This window comes from Sorex fumeus, unplaced genomic scaffold (genome assembly GCF_029834395.1).
Source record: "Sorex fumeus unplaced genomic scaffold, SorFum_2.1 ptg000142l, whole genome shotgun sequence".
Classification (NCBI taxonomy): Eukaryota; Metazoa; Chordata; class Mammalia; order Eulipotyphla; family Soricidae; genus Sorex; species Sorex fumeus.
In genome coordinates, this window is record NW_026606199.1 from 1,806,762 (window position 1) to 1,834,514 (window position 27,753).

The 27,753-nt window shown below is 61.4% G+C and overlaps 2 protein-coding genes across 4 annotated transcripts in view; one reads left to right on the forward strand and one right to left on the reverse strand.

Moving 5' to 3' along the window:
- Positions 1-19,565, reverse strand: part of INSYN2A (inhibitory synaptic factor 2A) — a 46,626-nt gene extending 27,061 nt beyond the window's left edge. The window contains exons 1-2 of the mRNA XM_056106673.1: positions 19,437-19,565; positions 1,163-2,300 (exon numbers count right to left, since the gene is read on the reverse strand). Of these exons, the coding sequence (XP_055962648.1) occupies positions 1,163-2,295 (1,133 nt within the window). The 5' untranslated portion in view covers positions 2,296-2,300; positions 19,437-19,565. The remainder of the gene's footprint in view (positions 1-1,162; positions 2,301-19,436) is intronic.
- DOCK1 (dedicator of cytokinesis 1) overlaps positions 1-27,753 on the forward strand; it is a 306,250-nt gene that overhangs the window by 147,001 nt on the left and 131,496 nt on the right. The window lies entirely within an intron of this gene.

The window sequence follows — 27,753 nt, forward strand, 5'->3', positions numbered from 1 at the left end:
CCCCCCCTGAAGTCCACCTTCTTGATGAGAACAGAGAGCGATCCCATTGCCCCGAGGACCCCCCGGTGGACAGCATGTTCAGGGGCCAGCTCCTCACCCCGGCTGCCCCATCCCCCGGGCCTGCCCAGCTCTGTCTTCTAAGCAACGTCTGTGAATTTGCTGCTGCCAGATTCGGCGCCCACAGAGAGGGTGCGGTGGGGGCCAACTCCCCGACCTCTGCCCCCAGCCCAGGACAGCGGCCCCTTGTCTCATGTGGGCACAGGGGCTTGTCCAGAGAAGGGAGGGGAAGCCCCAAACGCGGCCTTTGTGGAGAGCCCAGAGGCCCGGGAGCCGGGTCACTGTCTCAGAGGCCCAGCCAGCACGTGCCCTGACCCAGGACCCCCAGCCGCACTCCTCTGCACCATCACTTGGAACCCTCTGCACTGCAGGCCCCAGCGGGATCCAGTTCCCAAAGGCAGATCCCTGGACTGGCTCCAAATGCACCAGGTCTCCCTGACCTCCGTGGCACAGTCCGTGGCCAGGGCCTGGCCGGGAGCCTTCCACGACCCCAGAGCCACCAAGAACCCAGGCCACCCCTCGTGGGGCTCTGCCCTGCTCGGCAGCTCAAGGCCAGAAATGTTGCAGTTGCCTTTCGGGGTTTTTCATCTTGTTTGGTTTGGGCGGCTGGAGTGATAGCACAGTGGTAGACCGTTTGCCTTGCACGCGGCCGACATGGCCAACCCGAGTTCGATTCCTCCGCCCCTCTCGGAGAGCCCGGCAAGCTACCGAGAGGATCTCGCAAAGCCTGGCAAGCTCCCCGTGACGTATCCGATATACCAAACACACACAGTAACAAAAACAAGTCTCACAGTGGAGATGTTACTGGGCCCGCTCAAGCAAATCCATGAACAACTTGGTTTGGGCGGGGCGGCCAGGCCCCCTTGGCGGTTCTCAGGGCCGACACCCTGCGCTCAGCATGGGGGACGCTCCCGGTGGCGGGCTCAAGAAATCACGTGAGGTCAGGGCTGACCCGCCGTGGGCACACGCCAGGTGGACACCGGAACCACGGGGGAATCTGTGGCTGAGTCTCGCAGTGTTTGCGCTCGGGGGGCTCCTGCCAGGGACCGACGGGTGGGAGCCCTTCTGGGCCCCCCGGCAGCCCGCGCCGTGCGCGCGCACTCACCCTTCGCGGTGGGCCTCCCCTTTCTCCAGCTCCTGGATGACGCCCAGCAGCACCTTGATGGTCTCCTGGCTGGAACAGATCAGGTTCTCCATCACCTGCAGCTGCGCCTTCAGGTCCCCGACTTCCGTCTGAGGCACGATTTCCCGGCACTCGCCCGCCGGCCGCGGCTCCTCCCGCAGCGGGGTGCCGGGCTGCGGGGGGTGCTCACCCCACTGCGGGGACAGGCACTGCCGGGGCGGCGAGCAGGCCGCGGCCGAGCCCGGGGGCCCCTGGACCCCGTTGACGTGCGTGTCCCTCCTCTGCTCGTCGGTGGCCGCCGGGCACAGGGACCACTCACTGGCCGCCGCCGAGTTGGCCAGGGCGGACTCGGGGGGCTTGGCGTACACCGCGGCCACCTCCGTCTTGAAGACCCTGCCCGGGGCCGGGCCCGGGACTTCCCGGTCGGGCGTGGGGGTGGCCCTGTCCAGTCTGGCCGGCCCGTGCGAGGGGGACGGGCTGGCATGGGGGAGGGGGGCGTCTCGGCAGCCGCCGCCGTCGGACCGGGCACCCGGCTCGGCACAGTTGACCCCGACGGCTCGGTCCGGCGTGTCCGCCTCGGAGTGGAATACCAAAGCGGCGGTGGTGTAGACGTGGCCAGCGCCCCAGGGCCGGGCCTGGGCGGCGCCCCCATCAGTGTCGCCCCCACGCGCCTCCAGGGCCAAGCCATCGCTCTCGCTGCCGCTGGGGAAGTCCTCGGCGGCCGGGGGCAGCCCCTTGAGGGCCCCCCGCTTGCGCTCCGGCGGGAAGGTCTGGTAGCACTTCCTGAGGTCGGGCGACGTCTGCACGCCCGTGCTCCTGGTGACGTTGGGGATGGAGCGCCGCGCGGGCACCGTCATGTACTTGCGGTAGGCGGCCCGCTGGGACACGGGCTTGGCCTCACGCCGCTCGCCCAGGCCGGCGGGCACCGGCCCGCCCCGCTGCTCGCTCTGCGCCTCGCAGATGTCCTTGAAGCGCACCTGCAGCGCCTTGTTCCGCTTCTTGATCTGCCGGTCCGGGTCCAGCGCGTACCTCAGCTCCAGCGCCAGGCAGGCGGCGGGCTCCAGCTCGCTCTCCGCCGCCGACAGGGGGCACCGGCCCGAGTCCTTGCTGACCATGGTGCCTGCGGGTGGGAGACAGCGAGACGGCATCAGGGCGGGCACACGTGGCTGTGCGCTGACAGGGCAGCTGCGTACGGACACGCACACACGCGGGCGCACAAGCAGCTACACGCCAGCACAGACGTGCGCACGCAGAGACATGTGCGCACACATATGCACACACACAGGCACACAAGCAGCAGTACCCAAGCACAAACTTCTACACACAGAGATGTGCACACACAAATATGCACACACACAGGCACACAAGCAGCTATGCACCAGCACAAACTTGCACACACACAGAGACACATGCACACATGCAGACACACAAACAGCAGTACACAAGCACAAGCGTGCACACACAGACACACAAACAACTATACACAAGCACAAACTTCTACACACAGAGACATGTGCACACACAGATATGCACACACACAGACACACAAGCAGCTATACACAAGCACAAACTTCTACACACAGAGACATGTGCACACACAGATATGCACACACACAGACACACAAGCAGCTATACACAAGCACAAACTTGCACGCACAGACATATGCACACACAAGACACAGAAACAGCTATACACCAGCACAAACTTTCACACACAGAGCCACGTGCACACACAGACATGCACACACACAGACACACAAACTGCTATACACCAGCACAAACTTCTACATAGAGCCACGTGCACACACAGACACAGGCACATATGCATACAGAGATCCTTGCACGTAGACGCACACAAGCAGACGTATAAAACACAAAAGTAAATGTCCACACAAACACAAACATGCGCACAGATACGCGGGCACAGACGCAAACAGATATACACAAAAGCACAAAATACACAGACATGCACACACAGATGTACACACAGACACACAAACATACACACATACAAGCACAAGTATGTACATAAACAGGTACCCAAACACACACAGACACACACAGACACACAGGCACACACACACAGGCACCCAGCCAGGGACGCGCAGTGCTCGTGGCACGCCGGTGGCCGCGCGGTCGGGTGACGTGTCCGTGTGGAGCCGCAGCTGGGCAGAGCGATGGCTGGTTCAGTGTGACCCCCCCATACGCCCCCACCCGGAAGCCACGGCTGCCCCGTGCCGATCCGCGTCACCCACAGACGCTCCCACACCGGTTCGGGCTTTTGCCTCAGTCTGAGCTTGACCTGTTTGGTCCAGCGCCGGTGGCCGAGAGGACGGCTGCCTCACTGGCACCCGGGGAAGGTGGCCGGGGCGGCACCTCCGGCAGACGTGTGCTCGCACGTGGCTGACCCTGGTTCCGTCCTGGCAGCACGAGGGTCCCCTGGGCTCCGAGTGATCCCTGAGCACCACCTGGGGTGACCACCCCCCCGTCCACACTCAATAACAAGGACAAAGCCTTGGAGGGGACTGCAGCCTTGGTCAGCGGCCCCCGGCCCAGAGGCGGCCTGGGCCCGTCGGCTCCAGTGTCCAAAGCCACCAGCCTTCTGCCGCTGAAGAGTTAACGTCCCTCTCTGCGGCACAGGCTGGGCGCAAGCCTCCCGAAAAGACATGCGTAGGGATTTATTATTATTATTTTTTTAGAAATTATTTATCCGAGAATCAAGTTTGATGTTTTGCTCACAACCTCTGAGAATGAAAACAATGGTGGTCGTTCCAGTATTTAAACGCTGAAAGAAAATAAAATCACAAGGCTTTATGTTAATCATGCAAATTCATCCTGAGCTGAATTATTAAATGCAGCTAAAAAGATGCAGGTGGCCAGCGGCCCCCTTAGGGAAGACCGGCCGGCCGGCGCTTGGCTCCCGTGGGCGCTGCAGCTGCTGCCCGCGTGTGGACGTTTGTGCGAGGTGAGTTTTGAAACCAGAGAAGTGCGGGGTCAGGAGTTGGCTCCTCACCCCAGGCCCCTGCCCTGACTCCCGTGGTCCTGACAGCTCTGGGGTCGGCTGCTGGATTCGTGGAGGAATCTGGGGCTTCAGAGAGGACGTGCTGCCTGGACCCCTCACAAGTGGGGCTGGGGGGTACGCTGAAGCCATGAATCAGACCTGACCTGGGTGGGCTTCCAAGCCCGGGCCCGGGGACAGCTCCTGCCGGGACCTCGGCTCTGCACACAGACAGGATGGAGCTGTGTCCTCCTTCCTGGTCACAGAGGCCTGCGTGGTTGGAGTGTGATGCCCAGTGCCTGTCTGGCCTTTCACCCCGGGAGGAAGGAAGACAGGAGGGAAAAGGGGGCCTGGGAGCTGCACCCCGAGCACTGATAGCCTCGCCCAGGTGCCACCCAATCCCACCGCTTCCCGTCACACCCCTCACAAAGCTCCCATTCGGAACCGTCACATCAGGGCACGAAGCAGAAACCGGGGATGTGCCACATGAGGCCGGCCGAGGCCGGGATTAATACTTCCTGCGTGTGCGAGACAAGGACCCCACCCAGGAGCTCCAAGAGCTGTAGGGGTGGGGTGCGCTGGGGGGGGGGTCAGAGGGGAACGCGGTGCTCCCCCCGGCCGGCCCCCATTGATCCTGGAACCGCCTTTGTCCAGTACGTCAGTGCGAACTGGACCCGTCGCTCTGCCAAAGACCTTCCTAGGAGTGGAAATGTGAAAGAGAGAGCCTTTTTACAGAAAGCAATGGACGCGTAATTTTTCAGCCTTTTCCCTGCCACGACTGAGAAATGTGTGTCTGAATACGTGCGCGCCGCCACGCTGTTCATCACCACAATTTGCCAGGACCCGCACGGAAATAATTTCCTTACGTCCGTCTGCTGGTGGGGAAAGATATTCTGAGTCTTGGACCCGACCACCAGACTAATAAAAACAAATCAGAAGAATTAATTGCCGGTGGCATCATCACAATAATGTAAAAAATGTCCCAAGCTTTGCCCTGTTTTACAGGGAGTTGCTAAGTATATAAAAATCATCCCCTTATTAGTGAAAATGATGGGACGACGCGGAGCCCTTCTGCAACGTCCCTCCTCGTTGCCGGCGCTGAGTTTTTTATTTTTAAAAGTGATTCAGCTGCTCTACTTGGCCGGGTAGGAGAGACGCCAAGAGGTTTTTGCTGTTGGCTTCCTTTGGCTTATAGATGAGGTCATGAACTCTGCCGGAGGGAGATCTGGAGACCTCCTGGACGTCAGTGCCCGAGGTGCACGTCTCTGCAGGGACGCCACTGGCTGCCTGTTGGGGCTTCAGACGTGTTTGTCACCGAAAGGTTGACTCATCCTGGACTGGTGTCGGGCAGGCCCTACATGCAAGGGGCAGAGAACTCTGCCGTTTCTTGCTCATTCTTCAGGCGTCTGTCCAGTAACTGCGCGTGGGCACATCCATCCGGCTGGCGTCCAGCCCCCTGGACCATGCCAAGGGCGGTCTCCTTCTCTGCACTCGTCCGCGTTTTCTCCTTGATCCTGAGAACCACCTCCTGGGGAGACCCCGATGCCGCCAGAGTGTATCCGTTTCTCGCCTGACATGGTGTGACGGCTGCACCCCGTTCCCCCTGAGTCCCCCAAGCCCACACATGTGGCCATGAAATCTGCCCAGGGCAGTGGGTCCTGGAGCCTCCCAAGCCAGTGTATCGATGCACCGAGGTCCAGCTCACAGAGCAGTTTCCTTGACGCTTGCCTCGGGTGTCTGGGTGCAGCTCACGCAGAAACACGCCGGCGAGGGGTCCGGAACACGTGTGTCCCCGCAGCCCTGGCCGGGGCCACTCTGGGCACTGGACGGAGCATGGGGCTGCAGAGGCCAGTTTCCAGGAGGGCTTAGCAGGCGGGGTTCCCTCTGAGGACCGGGACTCCGGTTGTGGGAGTTCATCTCCTGGCTGTCCAGTGGCGGAAGTTCATAAAGTTTATTTTTCATGAGGAAATCGTGGCTGAGAATTCATTGGACTCTGCTGACTCCAGGGGAAACGGGAGAGGCAGGGCGGGGGCCGCCTGGCCCCGGGGACAGCGGGACGTCAAGGAGCTGACGGGAATAGGAACGTCTTGATTGCCCTCGCGTTGCGGTCACGTGTGCACTGCAAAGATGTGACGCCTGTATTTTTAGACGAGTGACGGAGTCATCTCTACCTGCTGCTCTGAATGAGGGGCCGCGTGGAAGCGCACTTGGGCAGCCCAAGGAGAGCCGTCGGGAGGGAGGGCCGGGCCGGCCAGCAGCTACGTGGCTCAGTGAGAGCCTCAGGGCTCCGCGGTGGGGCCATTAAATGATCATTATAAAGGTGATTCAGCATCACAGGGAAACGCTTACGGAATAACGGTCCACGGAAGAAGCAGGAGGGGGCAGGTTGTGCCCGGAGACAGGGAACAGAAACAGCCGTCGCCGTGGGCTGAGGTTTGTCCGTTTTCAAGATTGGTCTCCCCTTGGGCTTGGCAAGTTGGGGGCCGGGGAAGGTGCCCCGGTGCTCCTGTTTGCCCCCCAAAAACAGAAGGCAGAGGCGAGCCCACCCCTAGAAGCCTGGGTCGGCCTTCAGAAAGTGCAAACACACGGACGGGCTGGAAAGAACCCAGAAATGATGAGATTCGGGTCCAGGCAGACTCCCAAAGGTCATCTTTTATTGTTCTGAGGAAGCCAGGGATAAAGAGAGAAAATGAATTCCACATTTTGATTGTGTGCGTGTGTCTGCATCGAGGGTGGCCGTGGGGGCGGGGTGAGCACGCGCCCCCCCACACGGGGCACCGCCATGCACACAGGGCAGCACCAGCAGGCACCGACCTGCTGACTGTGTGCACAGGCTGGTCACTGCCGGGTCAGGGAGGGCCAAGAGAGCCAGTTCAGTGGACGATGCACCAAGATGCCAGGCAGCTCGCCAGCAGGACCGGGGGCCGCCACCTGCCACCATTAGGAAGAAGAGGTGACTCCGGCCTGTGTCTGATGGGCAGTCAGGAGAGGGCTGATCAGGACCCCACAGTGGTCCACTGGGTGAACACTGTCCCGTGGGCTGTGTGTGAGAGAGAGAAGGAGAGGGAGAGAGAGTGCACGTGTGTGTGTGTGTGTGTGTGTGTGTGTGTGTGTGTGTGTGTTAGGGGGGTCCGATTTGCTGTAGGCTGTGTCAAGTGGAACCCAGTGCAGTTCTGGGATTTTTGAGACTGGTCGTTAGGGTCTCGGCTGGGACATGCCCCATGCGCCATCAGCCACGGACAGGTAGGGAAAGTGAGTCCCTCTTGTGGGTCTAGAAAGGGTCGCAGGGTGCCTGCCCTGGATTCTGGTGACGCTGCTGCTGGCTAAGACACTGCCGTGTCCCAGGCTGGCTGGAGTCCAATTCGACGGACTGGGTCAACACTTTGTTCCCTGTGCAGCGGGCGTGCTGGGTCTGGGGGACGAGACCACAAAGTGGCCGTCCTTCTAACGGGCCACTCGCCTGAGGCCAAGGACCCTGGGACGGGACTCGGAAAAGCTCTGCGTTCCGAAACGGTTAAGTTGCAGACCTGCGTTGTAGACCCTGATTGATTCCTCTGGGACGGGAGCCCTCCCTTGCCCGGGCACAGCTGATGCTGTAGATTCCGGACTGCGTCTCGGTGAGATTCATCACCCCGTTTAATTTTCTTGAAAACACTGAAATGCTACATTTCCCGACAGTCATCCTGTCCCGCAGAGGTCACTGATGGAGAGGAGGGAAACGGGGTGACTCAGCGGGGCAACCCCCTCCCGGATCGGCAGGGGAGGGGCTGTGGCCCCCCTCTGGAGTCAGGAATCCCCCTTCCTGGGGAGGGGGGCCCCGGGGAAGGGTCGGGGCCAGAGAGATCAGGTGAGGTCAGGCCCTGCTCACACAGGAGACATGCAGTGGGGGACTTGCACGCCCCGGTCTCTGCTCTGTGCTCCCCGAGGACTCCTACTGAAAGGGGCATCGAGTGCCTTTCTCTCTTGTGGGCGACAGAGCCGGGATTCTGTTTCAGAAAGAACTAGAAAGTGGCCCTCCTCGGCGCTCATACACAGATGCTAACCCCAGCTTGTCCCCTGTCCAGATCTAAAGGAGTGGAAATGAATGAGCAGAATGTTAGGACGTTGGCAAAAATGCAACCAGAGCAAAGACGTTATGTCTGTGTAAAAAAAAAAAGGTTTTTATTTGCAGCAGGGAGCTTCCCTAACAAACACTGGCCGCGAAGGGTCCGTCCAGCCACGTCCCACAACTCACCAGAAATCATCTGTGGGATTAATGAAAGGAACTAATTTCCTGCCTCCTCCCGGCTCTCCCCTCCTCCCGCCCCACTGTCATGGCAATTACAGAAAGTGTCGGGTAAGAGGGTTCCAGAGTGGCACGAAGGCTGTGCTCCTTGGGATTATTGTAGCCACTGAACTGTCCGGATGATTCCGCCTGTCCCCGCTGCCCAGCTGGGGGCCATAGGAGGGTCGAGCCGTTGGGATGCAGAGAATGTGACGGCCCTTTCTTGGGCATCTGGGGTCTCCCACACCCAAGGACAACCCTGGGGAGGATTTTGCCTCCTGGGTGAAGGATGATGAATCCATTTGGCGTTTACTACGTGGCTTTTCTCTCCACACACGCTGTTTCCAGACGGTAACTTCCAGAAGACCGTGTTCCCTGCCTTCTCCCTGCTGAGTCTGGGGATCGTGCTCGGAGCATGGGGGGATTTCTGTCAGGAGGGACTCCCAGTGCCACCCGCAGGCCAGCCCCCCTGGGGAGGCCCTGCCTTTCCCTGCGTGGTCTCTCTCGTCCTTGGCCAGCCAAAGCCTGTAGAGAAACGAGCGTTTCTTATCACACACCAGCAGCACGGGGTGGAGAAGCTTCTGCCCTAAAGCCACGGCCACGGCCCCCGGCCACGAGGTTTAGGCTTGGCTGGGACACTCCCTGGCAGCCACGGGCCAGGGCGCTGGTGAGGGGGCTCGCTGGGGCTGTGCTGGGTGCAGGCTCTGAAGGGGGAAAGTGGAGCTGGGGGTTTCTCTCCATGGCAAGCAACGCCCCCCATCCCCTTGCCCTCCATCCCCCCCGCCAAGAGGGATAAGCCCCTTGTAGACACGGCTTAGGATAGATCGCTGGGACGGAGACCAAGGGGGTGTCCCATCCCTCCTCACTGCAGAGACTGGGGGCAACTCTGAGTGCTCCGGATCCCAGAGTCAGTGCAGGGAGACGTGTGTGTGCACGTGTGTGTGTGTGTGCGGTGCGCGCGTGTGTTTGTGCATGTGTGTGTGTGTGTACGTGTGTGCCTGTGTGTCTGTGTGGCGGGGTCAGGGGGCAGCAGGCTTCCCTTGGGGGTCTCCAGCATAAGAGAGACCCCAGAGCCCGAGTCGCTTTGTGGCCGCGTGCCCCCCCCCCCGCTCCCCACAAGTGCACGGGGTGGTCAGCTGTTCCCCGGTGCCTCCGCCCAGCCCCCCGCCCAGAGCACTGGTCTCTGCTCAGCCAGGAACCTGGTGGGAGGCTCAGGCCACTCCCAGCCTGCGTGCCCCGTGACCCAAAGGTGCATTCAAGGGGGTCCAGACAGACAAGGCCTGTTCTCCCCACCCCCCACACACACACCCCATTCCTGCCTCGGTCCCTGTCCTCCTCCTGGGCTGTATCTGGACCTGGGGGAGAAGCCTGCTGGGTGCAGGGGCCGCTCTGCCTGCAGCCCGTGCCCTGGTTGTGCAGGGGTGTGTGAGCCGCTGGGACGAGCCGCCCCGAGGGTGAGCGGGACCCGCCCGGGCCGCAGAGTCCGGGGCTGCCAAGACCCAGCTTCTTGCCGGGCCTGGAGTCCAGTCGCAGCGATCAGCTGGTGGATTTCAGCCAGAGTCTTGGGCAGTTGGAGCCCCCTGACTCTCCGAGAGGGAGAGCCTGCTGACTCAGCCTCGGGGGAGGGGGCTGGCTCTGGACGGACCCTGCACCTCCAGGGGACACCACAGAAAGTTCCAGAACCCACCTGAGAGCTGGCTGGCCCTGGAATGGGGCGATGTATTTGGGGGCAACGGTTTGGAATGAAGTAAATCACTGGGTTGTATTCTGGTGAGTTCGACTAAAGTCAGGCTCAGTGAGTAGCACTGGTCCTCGGGAACTGCTCCGAGCACTGTGCCGCTGGGCTGATAGGAAAGGCGGGAAGTGAGATATGGGTGCAGAGGGTGGGTTCACACCCAGCACAGAGCCCGTGGGCCAGGGAGGCCAACGCTGAGCCACACCCCGGCCTGCTCGCAGCTGCCCGAGGAGGTGCCCGCACCCCCCCAGGGCCCGGGGCCAGAGCCACCACCCTGCTCTCCCACTGCCGGTTCCCATCCTGGATGGAGCAAGTGTCGGTCCCAGGGCAGAGCCCTGGGATGGAGAGCAGCTTCCTGTTCTCAGAGGCCCCACTGTGAGGGTGGCACTTGGTGTCTCCTGCCCTGAGGGGCTCATCTGGCTGACGCTCAGTGTTCCTGGTCCCTGGGGTGCCTGCCATGGTGGCGGGACTGGGTGTTTCCTGTTCATGTGGTGCCCTCAGTCATGGCGGCACTTGGTGTTTCCTGGTCTCTGAGGCTTCCTCATCCACAGTGACACCTGGTGTTTCCTCCTCTGTGAGGGTCCCTTTATTGTGGTGGCACTCAGTGTTTTCTGTTCCCCCGAAGGTCCCTCCGTCATGGTGACACTCGGTGTTTCCTGTTCTCTGAGGGTCCCTTTATCGTGGTGGCACTCGGTGTTTTCTATTCCCTGAAGGTTCCTCCGTCATGGTGACACTCGGTGTTTTCTGTTCCCTGAAGGTCCCTCCGTCATGGTGACACTCGGTGTTTCCTGTTCTCTGAGGGTCCCTTTATCGTGGTGGCACTCGGTGTTTTCTGTTCCCTGAAGGTCCCTCCGTCATGGTGATACTCGGTGTTTTCTGTTCCCTGAAGGTCCCTCCGTCATGGTGACACTCGGTGTTTCCTGTTCTCTGAGGGTCCCTTTATCGTGGTGGCACTCGGTGTTTTCTGTTCCCTGAAGGTCCCTTCGTCATGGTGGCACTTGGTGTTTCCTGTTTTTTTGAGGGTCCCTCTGTCATGGTAGCACTCGGCGTTTCCTATCCTCTGAGGGTCCCCCCATCATGGTGACACCCGGTGTTTCCTGTTCTCTGAGGGTCCCTCCATCATGAAACTCAAGTGTTCCCTGTTCCCTGAGGTGCCATCGTAAGGCACGTATCCACGGGGTCTCCTGCTTTTCCTCATCTCTCAACCCCGAGGCCCCCCGGAGCAGGCAAGCTCTTCTTCTCGGAGGCAGAGAGTGGGGGGGATGGAAGCAGTGGGCTCCCGGCCAGGGTTCGTGAGAGAAGGCAACACCGCCCTGGGGAGCAGCGCGAGGGGCGTCCTCACCAGCCCAGGTGGGCAGCAGAGCCTCAGGCCAGCGTGGGCCTTCCCTGAGCGCGAGGGAGCCGCTCCCGGGAGTCGTCTGAGCTCTGGAGGCAGCACAGCACTGGCAAAGGCTCACTCGACAGGTGCTTCTCAAGACCCCCCTTGGAGCCCTGTGGGGAGGACCCGGGCCATGGCGCCGAGGGGCCACACAGCCTCCCGGGTGCCCTCCCCAGGGCGGGGCAGCCAGGACTCCTGGGCTGAGTCGGTGCATCCGGGGTCCGGGCCTGTCTGCATTCCCTCGCCTGCCCCGTCCTCTTCTCTAGCGGCTCTGTCCCTAACTCAGCGCCACCTGATGCCACAGATGTGCTGACTGAACCGCAGCGTGTGGATGACAGTCCCCAAGGAGCAGGACGCGTGGCTCCCCCATCCCCCAGGGAGTGCAGGACCCGGCAGGCGTCAGGGACCATCACCTGGGCCCACGGCAAGTGCCCAGAAGGTCTTGTGGGCCCTCAGAGGCCCTGCCACGGGGCTGGGTTCGTATCCCTGCGAGGGGGCAGCTGGTGCCCTGGCCTGGTCATGTTCAGAGCACGAGTCCTCTGAGTGTGGTTCAAAGGCAGATGCCAGCCAGTCGGCCCTGGGCAGGAGGAGGCCAACTCACACCTCAGGTTTCCCGCCGCCTGTATTAGCAGTGCTAAAGCTTCTAGAATCCTCCCTGCCTAGGGCGGTCAGGGCCGTGCCAACTCTTCAGCTGGGCTTGTCCCCTCCTGGCTCCCCACTGGGCCTTTCCAGCAGATGGTCGGCCTCTGTATTGCACACGTAGGACCTGGTGATCGCTGCGAGGGTGGCCTGGGGCACTTATTAGTGTAGCATGCATCCCTTGGGCCTGCTGTGAAGTGCCTGGTGGTCCTTGAGAGGTGACTCGCCGGCGCCCTGACCCTTCCTGGAATCCTGAGCGAGTGACAGCCCCCCACCCCCTGAGAGACAGATGCTCCCGGGTCCCCCTTGCCTCAAGCCATCACTGTGGATTCCACAGTCCCCAGATGGAAGGTGCTGCTCTGAGTCGATGCCTGGTGGTGGCGCTGTCCTTCACACCGACTATGGGACTGGGCCCTGCGTGGGTCCCAGAAGGGCCCGCAGGGAATGACTGGACAGTGACGCCTGGATCTGGACCTGCTGTCCCTGCCCTATCGGTGCCAGGGGCCCCAGAAGTCCCTGTTGGAGCCACCTCAGTACTTGATCCTCCTGATGGCCACCACTGGTGACGGGACACCTGGACTGCTGCTCGGGGCTCTAGGGGGCGGCCGGGCTGGACTTCACAGGGTGGTCCCACCTCCAACACCCGCCTGAATGGCGAGGCCCATCCCGGGCTCTGGGAGAGAGGGGCTCCGTGTCACGGCCATGTGCCGTGCTGGGGTCCAGCATCCCTGCACTAGTGAAACGAGCCCCCAGGAAGGGCGGGAGGGCCAGAGCCTGGGGCCAGCCTCCGCACCCTGCCCAGCCGGTGCCCGCCGGAAGGACGGGCGCGGGTCCTAGGGCGCAGAGGCCTTCCACACACGCGAGGCTCCAACCAGATTATAAATTCCATCATTCAGCCGAACCCTCCGCGGCCTTCCTTTTTTTTTTTTTCCCCTTCTCTTTTCCACACTAGCAAATCTGATAGATATAATAAATAAAGTAGAGAAATGCTTAGAGGGGAATTAATATTATATATGGAGACAAATCTATATACGGCACGAATAAAACAAGCCAAACAAGGATGCAGACGGCCTGTGCGGCGGCCGAGCTCACAGCCTCGGAGCAAACTAACGGCCCCCGGTACACGGCGGGAGAGTGACCGGCCGGAGCAGACCCGCGACCCGGTTTGCAGGTGATAGGCTTATCTCTTTCAGCATGCCTTCCGTTCCAACGCCCTGTGGAACACAAGCGCTGCCCGGGGCCGAGTCTCTGCCATGCTTCTGAGCTCCCTAAACCCACCCCCACCGCCCACCCACAGCCCAAGCACAGGGTGAGCGAGCAGAAGCCAGACCTCGCGGGGGGGGGGGGGGGGGTGGTGCACCCACCAAACAACCAAACAGACACACAACAACAAACATCTTTTCATGCCACCACGTCGGTGTCGTTCCGGTACTAATGGGTGGGACAGGCACGCCCGGTGAGGTTGGTGCCGTGGGCTTGAATGGCACTGGGAGGCCATTCCCATGTTGGGTGCCGTGACAGCTAAGGACCTGGCCCGTTGTGACGCGTTCGGTCTGCTCTCCTTGTGGGGTGCTGGACATTCTAGGAGTTTGGGGACGGAGAGTCCCTTTCCACCCCCGATGTCCACATTCGGGCTGTGACATTCTTGTCTCACTGAAGCAGAGCAGAGGGCTCGTTTCTGCTGCGATAGCTCACTGCACTCACACATTCCTTTTGTTTTGTGTCGTTTGGGCGGTGCTCAGAGCTTCCTCCTGGCTCCGCGCTCAGGGTCCTGGCTGGCTCCGGGGGCCGTGTGGGTGCTGGGGACGGAACCGGCTCAGCCGCACGCAGGGCAAATGCCTCTCTGCTGTCCCATGGCTTCAGCCCCATGTTCCTTCTTGGAAGAAATCACTGTGTGGGCTGGAGACCGCAGCCGTGCAGGTGTGACCCGGAGCACAGAGCCAGGAGCAAGTCCTGAGCACTGCCAGGTGGTACCCAAAACAAAGACAGATTCTCTTCGACCTTTGTAGATTTGTACTGGTACTCGGGTTGAGTCAGGCGGTAGAAGCCCTCGAACCCAAGGCTCCTCTTCCCCGCCAGAGACTGCGCTGAGGCAGGGAGTGACTCCAGAGCCCGTGCTGGCTTTCCCACCTTCTCGGGTCCCATAACTGAACTCTGTCTAGACTCCCTGAGTTCCCAGTAAAGGCCCTGACAAGGCTTCCTGCTAATGACCTCATCAACTATTTACACAGCACCCGATGTTGAATTTACTTAGAAGGATTCCTGTGTGTTGTGAAGCTTTGGGGCCATTTTTCTTCATTCTGAAAGTATTATTTTTGGAGGGGGGCTTACACCCAGAGGTGCTCAGGGCTTCTTCTGACTGTGCTCAGGGATGACTCCTGGCAGGGCTTGGGGATCCTGGATTCATACCCAGGCCTGAACCCAGGTCAGCCGTAGAAGGCAAGTACCCTACCCGCTGCATTATCTCCCCGGCCCCCAAACCCTGAAGCTTTTCTGGAAGTTCTTAGAACTAACAGAGGCTGAGCAGGGTTTTTTTTTTTTTTTTTTCTAAATGCTTTCAGCTGAAAACTCCCAGTTTTCCTGGGGACTGTATCTCCCTCCCCAGACACTCGCTCCCTCTCTGCCTCACATGTCACACCTCACACCCTTTCCCTGGGTCACAAGGGACCCAGCCAGGCCCCTGATGTATCCCCCGGTCTGGGGCGTTCTCCCTGGCCAGTCTCCTCCTTCATCCTCCTCCTCCTCCTCCTCCTCCTCCTCCTCCTCCTCCTCCTTCTTCTCCTCTTCCTCCTCCTCCTCCTCCTCCTCCTCCTTCTCCTCCTGCTCCTCCTCCTCCTCCTCCTCCTCCTCCTCCTCCTTCTTCTCCTCTTCCTCCTCCTCCTCCTCCTCCTCCTCCTCCTTCTCCTCTTCCTCCTCCTCCTGCTCCTCCTCCTCCTCCTCCTCCTCCTCCTCCTCCTCGTGGTGTTTAGCTCCTGCACTCAGCCTTGGCAAGTGCCTGTTTCCCTTCGGACCATTGTGCATTTGTTTTTACCAGAAACAGTGACTCTCCCGTCCCTACGCTGACTTCACCTCCGTCACCTTGTTCTTGCCTGTACCCCTGAGCTTCTCCACAGGGGTCTGCTGCCTGGAACAGCCGACTGGGAGATTGCGCCGGGCCCCCGAGTCTCATCCTGGCTTTATCTCAGCAAAGGCCCCCTTCCCCTTTCTCTTGGGACCCTCCAAAGCACCAGCCCCCCGCCTGTCCCCCTGGGTGGGAGTTCCGTGGAGGGCTCTGGGGACATCCGGGGGCCACTCCCAGCCCACTGCCCCCAGCCCGCAGCACACTCTGGCCCAGACCCACTCCCTGCGCGGCGCCCTCCCCTGTGTCTACCCATGTTCCAAGCCCGGGTTTACGGCCCCGTGCCACTGCATTTCTAAGGATGCAGAACTCGCCCTGCAGGAAAGTGAGCCGGTTTCACAAAACAAGATGCAGAAAACAGGACCTGCCCCAGTCTGACCTCGACCTGTTAATGGGAGAGAGAAAAAAGCACGCATTTGACTACAAGCGGGGGACGTCCCGGGAAGCAGCCGCCGTGGGCAGGAGCCCCCGATGCCGCTGGGGTGACCTAGAAGTGCGGTCAGTTTGGGGAAGTTTGCAGTGAGCCAGCTGTTCCTCTGTAGCCTCCGGTCCCTCCTCCATCTCTTTCTCCCCGCTATTCCTGGAATATTAAGCTGGGAGAGTACTTTTTTTTTTTTTTTTGCAAGGCCACTTAGAGTATTTGCGACTGTTCTCCGTTCATGTCTGTCATCGGCTCTAGCCGCCGCATTTCATTTGATGCCCAGGGCTAGATTATCAGGGATTGAATTGGAATTTTCCATAGGAACTGCAATCTAAAAGCTCTGACCAGCATCGTGTCCTGCTGGGAAGATGGGGGAGGGCCGGGACTCCCTTCACCCTCTTGTCCGGAGGGGACCGTGGAATGGGAAGGGTGTGAGCATCAGCTCTATGGTCTTGTTCTGACCGCAGACAGCCAGCGAGCGTGGCGGGGGACACATCATCCTTTGAGGGACCGGCCCAGTACTCTCCCTAGGCAGCCTTCCCAAGGAATGTCTTTGGAGGCCGTGCTCCCGGGGTCCCCTAGAGGGCAATTATCTAGACGGGTTACTGTTGGGGAGTGGGTTTCCTCTTGTCTCCTCTGCTCTCCTGCCTCCAGCCTGGTTTTCTTTCACTGTCAGCGAGAGCAGAGAGGAGAAACTTGCAGGAAGACCCCCCCCCCCCCGCCTGCCCCCTCCCTCGCCCCATTAGAGTATCTGGTCTTCATCTGTATCACGGCCCATCACTCGGCAAATACCTTTCTGTACCTCGGCATCCCGGGTATTATTCACTGTGAGATGAATGTGACTGAAATCCCAGAGCGCCAACTTGGGCTGAATGCGCCGATGGCGGAGGAGAGGGCAGGCCGAACGGGCTGCCAGGAGGAATCCATTGTGGGGCCGAGAGGTCTGGGAGGTTATTTTTCTCTCCGTCTGGGGAGGAAGCTGCTCGGTTGCCTGGAGACACCGGAGCCCCTCCGGGGTGGGAGGCAGAGGATGCTTGATCACACGTGGTCCGGAGGTTCTACCCTGCGCCCCCCACGCCAGCGGCAGCCGTCAGCGGGTCTCCCCGTGACGGTCTCTGCCCTGTCCTTAGTGCCCGAGCAAAACCTCTACAGAACAGACGGTGCCACCGCTGCGTGTTACAGGCCAGCTCTGAGGAAGGGCTTCAGCAAATGTTTATGCGCGGGTGGAGGGGCAATAATCGTGTTGTCATGTAATATCAATCATCTTAAATTCCGCTCTAAAATATTGAAGTCACTCCATAGCGTGATGAAATATTAAAATCAAATATGTGAGGAGACTAAAGAGAACCGGCTTCATCAATTATGACAGCCACTTCGGGCCGGGTTGCCGAGGCCTCTGCCACGGAGGGCACGGCGGGAGGGGGCGCCGCCTTCCCGTGCCAGCCAGCGCCACGCGGGGCTTCCCGCCGACCCCACCCCCCCACCCCCACCCCCATCCCCACCCCACTCCATGGCTCCCTTCGGACCTGCATTGTGTGTCTGCCCCCCACTGGCTACACAGCGGAGCTGGACATGCACGCGGCTCAGGTGCCCGGCGGTCCGGTCCCGGGCTTGATCAAGAGTGACAGAGCCAGGGTGACCCTGTCACTGCCTGCCCGAGCCGCTGCTGCTTTGCAGTGCAAAAGGCTGCAAGCAGCCCGTCCCGGCAACCGGGCGCCACTGCCCCGACCGGCAGCCGGCTCCGGAGTTGCTGTCTCTCTCCAGGAGACAGCCACGGGTTAGAGCCGACAAGAGCAGACAAATATCTCGCTAAGTGAACACATCTGCCCAGCTGCTCGGCTGCCATCAGCTGCTACTTACGAAACCCATTTTCATTTTCTGATGCTAATTTCCATGTGTGGGAGTCTTCCTGCGATGCGGTGCCTTTCACGCACAAGTCTCCGACTTATTTACTTAGGGGCTGAAATGCTTTCCCTACGGTGGCTCAAACAAAAGACAAAAATCTCCCTCTCCTGCCACGGGGGAGACAATCTCGGCAGGACACAGAGCCCCCCCGCCCCCGCCTCGGCCCCCAAACGTGCGCCTGGCCCCCCTGACGGCTTTGGGGAAGCACTTGGCACACAAGGCGAGCCCGACCAGCTTTTGTCTTCGTAAGCCCATTTCTTAGCCGGTAGTTGCGTTTCTCAGTAGTACCACGGGCCCGGTTTAAGGAGAGAGAGGCTCAAAGTGTCCAACCCCACAACGGCACAGGAAGGCCGGGCTGTGGGCTGAGGGAGAGGGCGTGCTCGCCTCGCCAAGGGCAGCCCGAGCACACGTCTGCCACTGCGCTTGCAACATTAAACCGGGTGGGTCCCTCTTGAAAGGGAAATGAATTTCCTCAAGTGAAGAGAAGCAGAAACTCTCGGTAGCTAAAAAGAATTTCTGCAAAATCATGCAATTAGCGCGAGCTCGGCGAGACGCCCCCCCCACCCCCACCCCTCCATGTGCCTCTAATAAAACCATCCTGAGGAGCAGTGCCATCTAATGTAAGCCGTAAACAGGGAGCATCAAGGATGAAGACCTGGCAAGACATGCAGGAGCCCGGCTCCCATCTTCCCGTGTGTTGCTTCTGCGTGTTTGCCAATCATTCTCCACACCCCCCTCCAAAAAAAGGGGAAAAAAAAAGCAAAGATAAATAAAACTTTTCTTTGCATAGTAACATTCAACAGGATAGGACATTCACATATAGCCCAGTGTGATTAATCACCCTCAGCGCGTTCGTTCTGCCTCTGCGGACCGAGAGGGTTACTTACTGCCCCATGGGTGGCAAAAACTAAATAAGATTCCATCATTCTCCTCCCCGTTCCCCTCCTTAGGAGTGGCCGGGGCGGGAGCAGGTATTGGGTGGGTGGGTGGGGGGACCCTTTTCCAGTCCAGTCCCTCTTTCTTTAACCTTGACAGCCCCCCGCTGGCCAGTGGGAAGGGCCCCCCGGAAAGTCCTTGTGCGGGAGAAGCCCGCACCCTGCTCTGTGCTCGGGGCCAGTTCTGAGCTGCGCTGCCGCCCTGGGCAGGATCCCGGGTTCCGGGCCAAGCCCGGAGCCCAAAGTTCCCGCCACTCCTCCCGGTCACTTGGGGATGCTCCTGCGGGATCCCAGCGCCTAGGCAGGCAAGGTCACAAGGAAAAGGCTCCGCGCAGCCGGTTCGGCCTCCAGGGCCCAAAGGGCGCCCGGCCCCGGGTCTGGCGGCTCGGGTGCGCCTTGGCCGGGGCACCCTCCCCGGCTCCCTGCCCCGGCGGCGGCGCCTCGCCTCCCCCTCGCCGGCACCCCTGGCCGCTCGCGCCGTCGCCGGGTGCCCGATCTGGGGGGCATCGGACCGCCGCGGTCGCCTCCCGCGGCGGGCGGGGGGCCGGGCAGCCCCCCGCGGAGCCGCAGGACGCAGACCCGCCCGCCTTTGACTTTGGGTCGGGGCGTGCGTCCGGCCGGGCCGGGCCGGGCCGGGCCGGGCTGCGGCGCGGGCCGGCCCCCTGCCCGCGCCCCGCGACCCCCGCGCGCGGACACGGGCGCTTCACGTGGGCACGGGCGGCCGGGGCGGGCGCCCAGGCCCCGGCCGGCCCCGACGTCCGCCCCCCGAAGTTGCCCGGCCCCGCGCGCCAGTTCCCGTAGTTGGGGGGCGCGCGGCGCAGGGGCGCGGCCGGTGGGCGAGGGGCGCGCGGGGCTCGGCTTACCGTGGGCCGCTCACTGCGAGGTGCGGGTCGGCGCGCCGGGCGCGGGCATGTCCGGCCGCCGCGGGCAGCCGCCGGCTCGGCCGGGCAGCGCCTCCCGGGCCGGCGCCGCCGCCGCTCCGCGGGCTCCGCCTGTGCCGCCGGCCCCGGCGCGGGCGCGGGCGCGGGGGCGGCGCGGGCGGCGGCGCGGGCGGCGCGGGCGGGTCCCGGCCCCGCGGCCGGAGCGGAGGGTGCCCGGGCCGCGCGCCCGCCGCGGTGCGCCCGCCTGGCACGGAGCGCGGGGGCGCGGGCGCGGGGGCGCGGGGCGCGGGGGGCCGGCGGCCCCGGAGGAGGAGGCGGCCCCGGCGCCCGCCGCAGCGCGCGCGTCCTCGGGCTTCTGGGCTGCAGGCGGCGCCGCGCGCCCCGGGAACTTGTTGAGCCTCGCCGGGCGCCGGGGGCCGCGCGGGTCCCGGCGGGGCACGGGGGTCCCCGCCGCCCCGGGGGGCGCCCGCGACGCCGTTCGCGGCCGCGCCTCACCTGCGGGGTCCCCGGGGGCCGGCGGGCGCAGGGGCGTGTCCGGCTGGAGAGGACCGGCCGGCCCGGCAGGTGGGCGGCGGGAGGGGGGCGCGCAGGGGGGCGCGCCCGCCAGGTGTGCCGCCCGCCGACCTTTGGAACGCTCCAGCACGGCGAGGCCGCCGCTCCGGAGCCCGGAGCCGCCCGCCCCCTCCCCCGCGCTGGGCTTCTGGGCAGAGTCCAGCTCCCCCGGAGGCCCCGCGCCCCCAGACTGGGCGGCTCTGCCCAGCCCCGGCCCCCCCGGGAGGCCCGGCCCGGGACTCCGCGCCGCTGCTGCTCACACGCGTCCTCGCTGACATTGGGGGTGGGGGCGGGGGGCTTCCGTCCGGGCGCCCAGAGCCGCCTGGGCCGGCCGTGGCCCCAGGCCCCAGAGGGCATCCGCAGAGGGGACCGGCGCGGGGGCTGCGTCTTGACGCGCACCTTGACCCAGAGCCGCGGCTGTGCCCGCGCGGGTGTCCTGGCCGGCGGCAGCAGCTCGGGAAGGCATCCCGGGACAGCTGCTCCCCGGCACGCTGCGGACAGCCACTGCGCCCTGAGCCCGGCACGGTGTCCTCAGGCCTCTCCCCTCTTCCTGGGAGACACACTTGCCCCCACGGCGCCCCTCCTTGGCAGGGCAGCCTGGCCCCAGACTATCGGCCCCTCTGTGCGCTGCTAGGGACCCGGCCCTGGCGCCGCGCACCCTGGGGGCTAGAGCCGCACTCTGACCCCTTCTTTCTTTTAGTGCTTGTTTGGGGTCCACACCTGGCGATGCTGGTGGGACCCCGCCCGTCGTGCTGGGGACTGAACTCGGGGCTCCCATCCTTGGCTCTCTCTGTGCACGTCTGGCTTGGGCCCTTCTCAGCTGTGTCCTGCCGGGCCGACTGACCTCCAGTTTCTTCCTTCCCTGACTGTCCAGTGCCAGGGTCCCGGGCAGGAAAGAGACGGCAGGTGAGGACCCCTTTCGGGAAAACCCAGGCCCTTTCTTCTGCCTGATGTTGGGGCATGTCCGCCTGGGGGAAGGATCGGCCCCTGGGTCAGTGCCCGGTAACCCCCCACACCCACCCCGGGCTGCCCTGTCCTGTGTGGACTCCGCAGTTCTCCCAGGGCCCAGGGATCTTTCTGCCAATCTGCCTTTATTGCGGATCCGTAAAATAAAAACTCGCCTCTGTCCCTTAAAGACATCAGTGAGAACAAGGCTGCCAGGGAGTCCCGAGCCGGTGCCGGCAGTGACGGAAGTGCCCTCTGTGGGCAGGCTGGAGCTGGACCTTGCTGGCCCCAGCAGGGTGGGCGGAACCACAGGTGGCCCCCACCAAGGGGGCAGCGTGGCTGGAGGGTGGAGAACCCACCCCCCAGAGTCTCGCGAGAGGCCGGTGGCCTCGGACTCCGTTGCTTCAGCCCCTTCCTGGTCTTACTAAGTCTAGTGACATCTGAGCTCCGTCCTTTGGTGTCAGCGTGAGGAAGCCCTTGTCTGTGGGCTCACACCAGGCCTGCCCTCGGCTCTGCACAGCCGAGTGTGGCTTCAAGAACGTCTCTGTCCCTTGGCGGAGGCCCTGGTCAGGCCACCCAGAGGCTCTGCCTGGCCCCTGCCCAGGCGCTCAGGTCTGGAATGGAATTTGAGGTGGAAAATCAGAGTATCGTGGGGCCGGTGGAGATGCGTCACTGGGAGGGACAAAGATGCATTGTGGCGTCCTGTTTTCTCTGCTCAACCCCACGGGATCGGACCCCGCCCCCAGACTCCCTCCTTCCCTCTCCTTTATCCCATAGGCCAGAGGCTCCCCCACCAGCCGCTGCTCCAGATCTGATTTCTTTCAAAGAATCCAGCGTCCCCACTGTGTGCAGAGAACGCGTCCCCACTGTGTGCATGGTCACTGCAGCTCCCCTGCACCCCAACCCCAATGGGAAGCACAGCGGTAGGGGGCAGTGCTGCAAGCCGGGCTCTGTGGGGTCTTGGAATTCTCACGGGCAAATCTGCTCTCTGGGAGGCCCGGCCCCGGATGAGGGGACCGTCAGGACTCTCCTCTGTCCCCCATCGTGAAACCAGCTTCAGCTCGGGCCCGGGATGCTACCTGTGGCCAGAATTAGGCTTCTAGTTTCATTGTTGGCTCCGCCGATGCACTTTGCTGGGGTCCGGCTTACGGCGTCATGTGAAGGTGTTTGGGGACCGGCAGGGACTCCCGGGGGTCTTGGGCACAGGGACCACCCTGGCTAGGCTGAGCCTGGCCCACTGGGGTGATTCAAGTGGGGGCAACTGGAGACTGCCGGGCACCTGAATAGCCCGGGCATCTCTGCCCTGCCGCCTGCTGCCCCGTGCCCACGTGAGGTCCTACCCGGGGCTTCCCCTGCCCAGCCTTTCCTGGGGCTGGACATACCTGCACCCGGCGTACTGACCCACACCTTGCAGTGAGTGGCCCACAGTAAACCGAGTCCCGCACGCCCCTCGTCCACACCGGCCTGCGCGGCTGTGCTGCTCGTGCTGTGGTCCTAATGGGACCCTCTCTGGGGACCCTCTCTGGGGACCCTCTCTGGGACCGCGTGGGCAGGAGAGAGAAGAGCGTGGGCCACCTTCCTGCCCAGCCCATCCTCAGAGCGCCTTAGAAATTGGTCTTCAAGCTGCAGCGCTGGGAGCACCTTTGCCATCTTGTGTCTTCGGAGAGTCGCAAATGGCTCAGGACATTGTCACCCGTCCTCGACATCCGGGAGTGCCTGGTACCGGGTCCAGCCCACATCTACCGCACAAGGTCATTTCAAGTTCCGGGGGTGCAGGTGGCTGAATCCGAGGGCCACGCTCCTCCCTGAGTGCTCCTCACCTCGCAGTCCCCCAGAGGGGCCCCCTGGGTGGTGTGGCCCCTCAGAGGGGCCGCGCGCTGCTGCTCCCTCGAGAACCAGCATTGTCCAGCTCTGTTTGCGTTGCCCCTGGGGACGAAAGGACGAGAGGGACCCGTCGTGCCACTCCCCGTGTCCACAGACGTCTCTTTAAGTGATTGAGCCCCTGGGGAATTAAGTAGGTCATTACTTTAATTCTCCCTCATTTAGGGCTGCCGCACTCCCGTTTCCAATTTGCCTAATTTGTGTTTTGGAATACTTGGCAGCTTCGTTGAACTCCAAGCGCGGGCCCTGCCCTGGGAGCGACTTTGCCTTCTCTCTCTCTCTCTCTCTCTCTCTCTCTCTCTCTCTCTCTCTCTCTCTCTCTGTCTCTCTCTCTCTCTGCCTCTCCCTGTCTCTCCTTCTCCCACTCTCTCTTCCTCTCTCTCTTCCTCTCTATTCTTCTCTCTCTCTTCCTCTCCCTCTCTCTCCCTCTTTATTCTCTCCTCCTCTCTTCCTTTCCCTTCTCTCTCCCTCTCCCTCTTCCTCGTCTACTCTCTCCCTCTCTCTTTCCCCACTTTCTCCCTTTCTCTCTTCTTCTCTGTTCTTCTCTCCGTTTTTCTCTTCCTCCCTCTCCTTCTCCCTCTCTCTCTCTCCCTCTCTCTCTCCTTCTTCCTCCTTCTCCTCTCTCTCACCCCCTCTCTCTCTTCCTCTCTCTCCCTCTCTCCCTCTCTCTCTCCTTCTTCCTCTCTCTCTCTTCCTCTCTCTCCCTCTCTCTCTCCCTCTCTCTCTCCCTCTCTCTCTCCTTCCTCTCTCCCTCTCTCTCACCCCCTCTCTCTTCCTCTCTGTTCTTCTCTCCCTCTCCTCCCTCTCTCTCCCCCTCTCTCCCTCTTTATTCTCTCCTCCTCTCTTCCTCTCCTTTCTCTCTCCTTCTCCCTCTTTCTCGTCTACTCTCTCCCTCTCTCTTTCCCCACTTTCTCCCTCTCTCTCTTCTTCTCTGTTCTTCTCTCCCTTTTTCTCTTCCTCCCTCTCCTTCTCCCTCTCTCTCCCTCCCTCTCTTTCCCTCTCTCTCTCTGCCTTTCCCTGTTTCTCCTTCTCCCACTCTCTCTTCCTCTCTCTCTTCCTCTCTATTCTTCTCTCTCTCTTTCCCTCCCTCTTCCTCTCTCCCTCTCTCTCTTCCTCTCTCTCCCTCTTTCTCTCTCTCCCCTCTCTCTCCTTCTCCCTCTCTCTCTTCTACTCTCTCCCTCTCTCTTTCCCCACTTCTCCCTCTCTCTCTTCTTCTCTGTTCTCTCCCTATTTCCCTCTCTCTCCTTCTCCCTCTCTCTCCCTCCCTCTCTCTCCCCCTCTTCTTCCTCTCTCCCTCTCTCTCACCCCCTCTCTCTCTCCTCCTCTCTCTCCCTCGCACTTTCTTCTCCCCACTTTACTTACACACCGGAGTTTACAAACTTGTTCTGACGGTTTCCCGTGTGCCGCCCAACCCCATCTTCGTGTCACCGTCCCTTCACCCGCGTCCCCATTTCCCAGCCACCCCTCGAGCCCGCCCCGTAGCAGCCCACAATCATCCACTAGACATTGCTCGACGACACTACGCGGCTAATGGGATGATCGAAAAATACGTCCGTAAAAGAAAATTTGGGAAAACCGTTGTATCTCACCACGGGTACATTAAATCCTGTCTGAGTTTTCCTGAGCTGTCACCGACTAATAAACATTAACTTTGTAAAAGGCTTCGCTCGAAGCCTTGCCTTCTGCTAACGTCTGGGCGCCTCTAACTGGAGAAGGGCTTAGGACTGGGGTCAGCCCAAGGCCCACCTGACTTCTGTTTGTTCTTATGAAAGAAAAACAAGGCGAAACTTTCAAGTTGCCGAGGATGGTCCTCTGAGCACTGCCTGGAGCGATCCCTGAGCACTGAGGCAGTAGTAATGCCCCGAGCACTGCCTGGTGTGCCCCCCCCAAAAAAAATTAAAAAATAAATGAAAGCTTCTGAGCGTTACTCTTTTCTTTATTTTTGTGTGGGTTTTGATGGTCACAGCCAACAGCACTGAGGTTTTCAGTCTTGCTCTGCACTGAGGGACCCTCCTAGAGGGGTTGCGGGGGGCCCTGTGGGATGCCGAGATTGATCCCAGCCTGGCCACCTGCAAGCTGAGGGCCTGACCTGCCCATTCTAGCCCTCTGCTCCCTTTTTCCTCTCATTTAACTGGTTATGGGCTTGGAGGCCACACCCAGTGTTCTCAGGGGCTTTTCCTGTGCCCAAGAGTGATGCCTGGCCATGCTCCGGTGACCATCTGCAGAACCAGGGATTGAACTGGGGCCACCCACATGCCAGGCAGGTGCCCTACCTCCTGGACCATGGTGGACGCCGGGTATAGAACCTGGGTCGGCCACATGCGAGGCGAGCGCCCTCCCTCCTCTAGTTTCACTCCACCCCTCCCTGCTTGCTTTTGAAAGATGCTTTTTTCTTTGACACACGACTGTGCCCTTGGGTCAGGCTTCCTGTGGTTGGTTGGATGTTGGGGACCACGGCTCGTGGCCGCCTCTTCCTTCCCAGGAATCAGAGCTGAGTGTTCTCCGGGTCACTGAGGTAGGCAGAGGGTGTGTTTCTCTTGTTGTCATTGTTGCTGTGAGTGTGTGTGTATGTGTGTGTGTGTGTGTGTGTGTGTGTGTGTGTGTGTGTCGGAGGTACCTGTCGGTGCTTGGGGCTTGCTCCTGGCTCTGTGCTCAGGACATCATATGCGGTCCGGGATGGAGCCAGGGCCAGCCATGTGTCAGGCCAGTGCCGCTTGGCCCAGAATTGGTCTGTTCTTTTTTTTTGGGGGGGGGGTGGGAGGGAGGGGTGGAGGGCATCCACAGGAGCCCTATGCTGATTCTTTTTGTTGTTGTTGCTTTTTGGGTCACTCCTGGCTCTGCATTCAGAAATCATTCCTGGCGGCGCTCAGGGGACCCTGTGGGATGCTGGGAATCAAACCCGGGTCCGCCGCGTGCAAGGCAAACGCCCTCCCCGCCGCGCTACCGCTCCAGCCCCAGAATTGGTCTGTTCTTAATGTCCAGAGCCTGAGAGTCACTCAAGGAGGTTGGCAGATTCTAGAAAGTTCTCTCCACCTGTGCCTCCTGGGGTGCTGTTTCAGTTGATAGGGGCTTTAAAAATAAGTGTTTTCCTAAGAAATCAGTTTAAGAGAGCACGCAAGAAGCTGAATGCCGGCTTTGTACACAGAAAGACTGACCCCCACCACGAGTGACCGCTGAGCACGGCTGAGTGGGGCCCCGAAACTAAGAATCACGCGAAAGGTGTGAATTCGGAAGTGCATTGTCCCAGAAGGGGCCGCGTTAGAGGTCCGTCACTCTGCAGGGGCCGGAAGGAAGTGTCCGTCCAGTGCCTTCTGTCAGGCTTGCCCGTGGGGACGGCCTGACTGCCCCACTCATGCCCACGGGTCCCTTGTCATCAGGAGGGCTGTGGCATGTCGGCGTTGGTCCCTGACCCTGGGGGGTGGCACAGACACATGCCAGCCCCATGCCCGCTGCTGCCTGTACGGGACCCCGAGGGTCGTATCCTGATGTCGGAGAGAAGAGAAAGTCACTGCCGGCCCTTCGTCCCCTGCTGCAGTGACGGGCAGGAAGAAACGATTCCAGTGGCACTTTCCCCCCGTCCCTGAGGAGTAAATATAGTCCCACGAGCTGGCGGGTGATATTCCGGGCCCCTTAAAATAAGCCGTGTGATTCATTCACACCCCGGAAATAGTGCGGTGCCGACATCTTCACCCGGGCCCCGTAAGTCACCGGCTCCTTCCCTTTTGGGCCCTGGGTGTTAATGAACATTTTCGCTTCTGGAGTTTTCTCTGCTCCTGCCTCTAGTGTGTGGACTTGGGTGGGGGGAGGGTGGAATCTGGCTGCTTTAGATTGGAGTCTCAGGCCTGGGGGTCCCGGGTTCCGATTCTGCTGCTGCCGGGAAATTGCATGAACTCCGTTTGCCAGTTCTGTGTCTGCGGTGTAGACAGCCTTACCCGAGAGAAGCGGGTCTGCAGCCTACTACAGCCGCAGCTGAAGGACCCCCCTCCCGCCTGGGGTGCCGAAGGGCTCTGGGCTTCTCGTGGAAGTTGGCCCATAAGAGATATTTTCGTGAAATTTGGGAGGGGGCCACACCTGGCGGTGCTCAGGACTTACTCCGGGTTCTGCATTCAGATCGGTGTTCGGGACACCACGGGGGATACCGGGGGTCCGTGCCGGTGGGTCGTGTGCACAGCGAGTATCCTGCCTGCTGGACCCTCTCTCCACGCCAACGTTTCCTTTCCTGTCCGTTGAGTTTTAGGACCACCCGGCCTAAAACTCAGGGCTCCCTCTGGCTCTGAAGCGGGGCGCGCTCCTGCAGGACCCCACGCCGTGCCGTCAGCTGCCCAAAGATCCTGTCAAAGGTCGCCAAGTGACAGAAACGTATGAGTTGTGCGGAAGGTGTCTGGTGCCCCATGGAACAGCAGGGAGCCCCACCCTCGTAGGGCGGGTCTCTGGGGACCCCGAAGAACAGGCACGTCCCGGGAACTTTGGACTCCCTTATCAGTTGGTTTGGTTTGGCTTGGTTTGGTTTGCATCCCACCTGGCCGTGTTAGGGGCTTCCTCCTAGCTCTGCCCACCGGAGTTACTCCTGCGAGTGCTAAGGGGTGTGTGCTGTCCACGCACGCCCCCGACTTAGCCAGGCCCCGACCTAGCTGGGAGGGTCTCACCTGGCCTCGTAGGTTGTCACCTGGGCCGTGCCATCCTTCCCTGGGGAAGAGGCACCGTTCATTCTCCGCTCCGTTGAGGCGTGGCAGGTCATCTGTTTTGATTTGCCTTCTGGGGGCCTTCCTGCTCACTTTACCGCCCAGCGGCTGACGGAATGAACAGATCGTACTGGGGTGGAAGCCTTTGCTTGAGGGGTGACAGAATCATCGCTCTGAAGTTCCAGCGTCTTAGCGGCCCCGTCTCTGACGTTCGGAGCAGCGGATGCAGACACAGACTC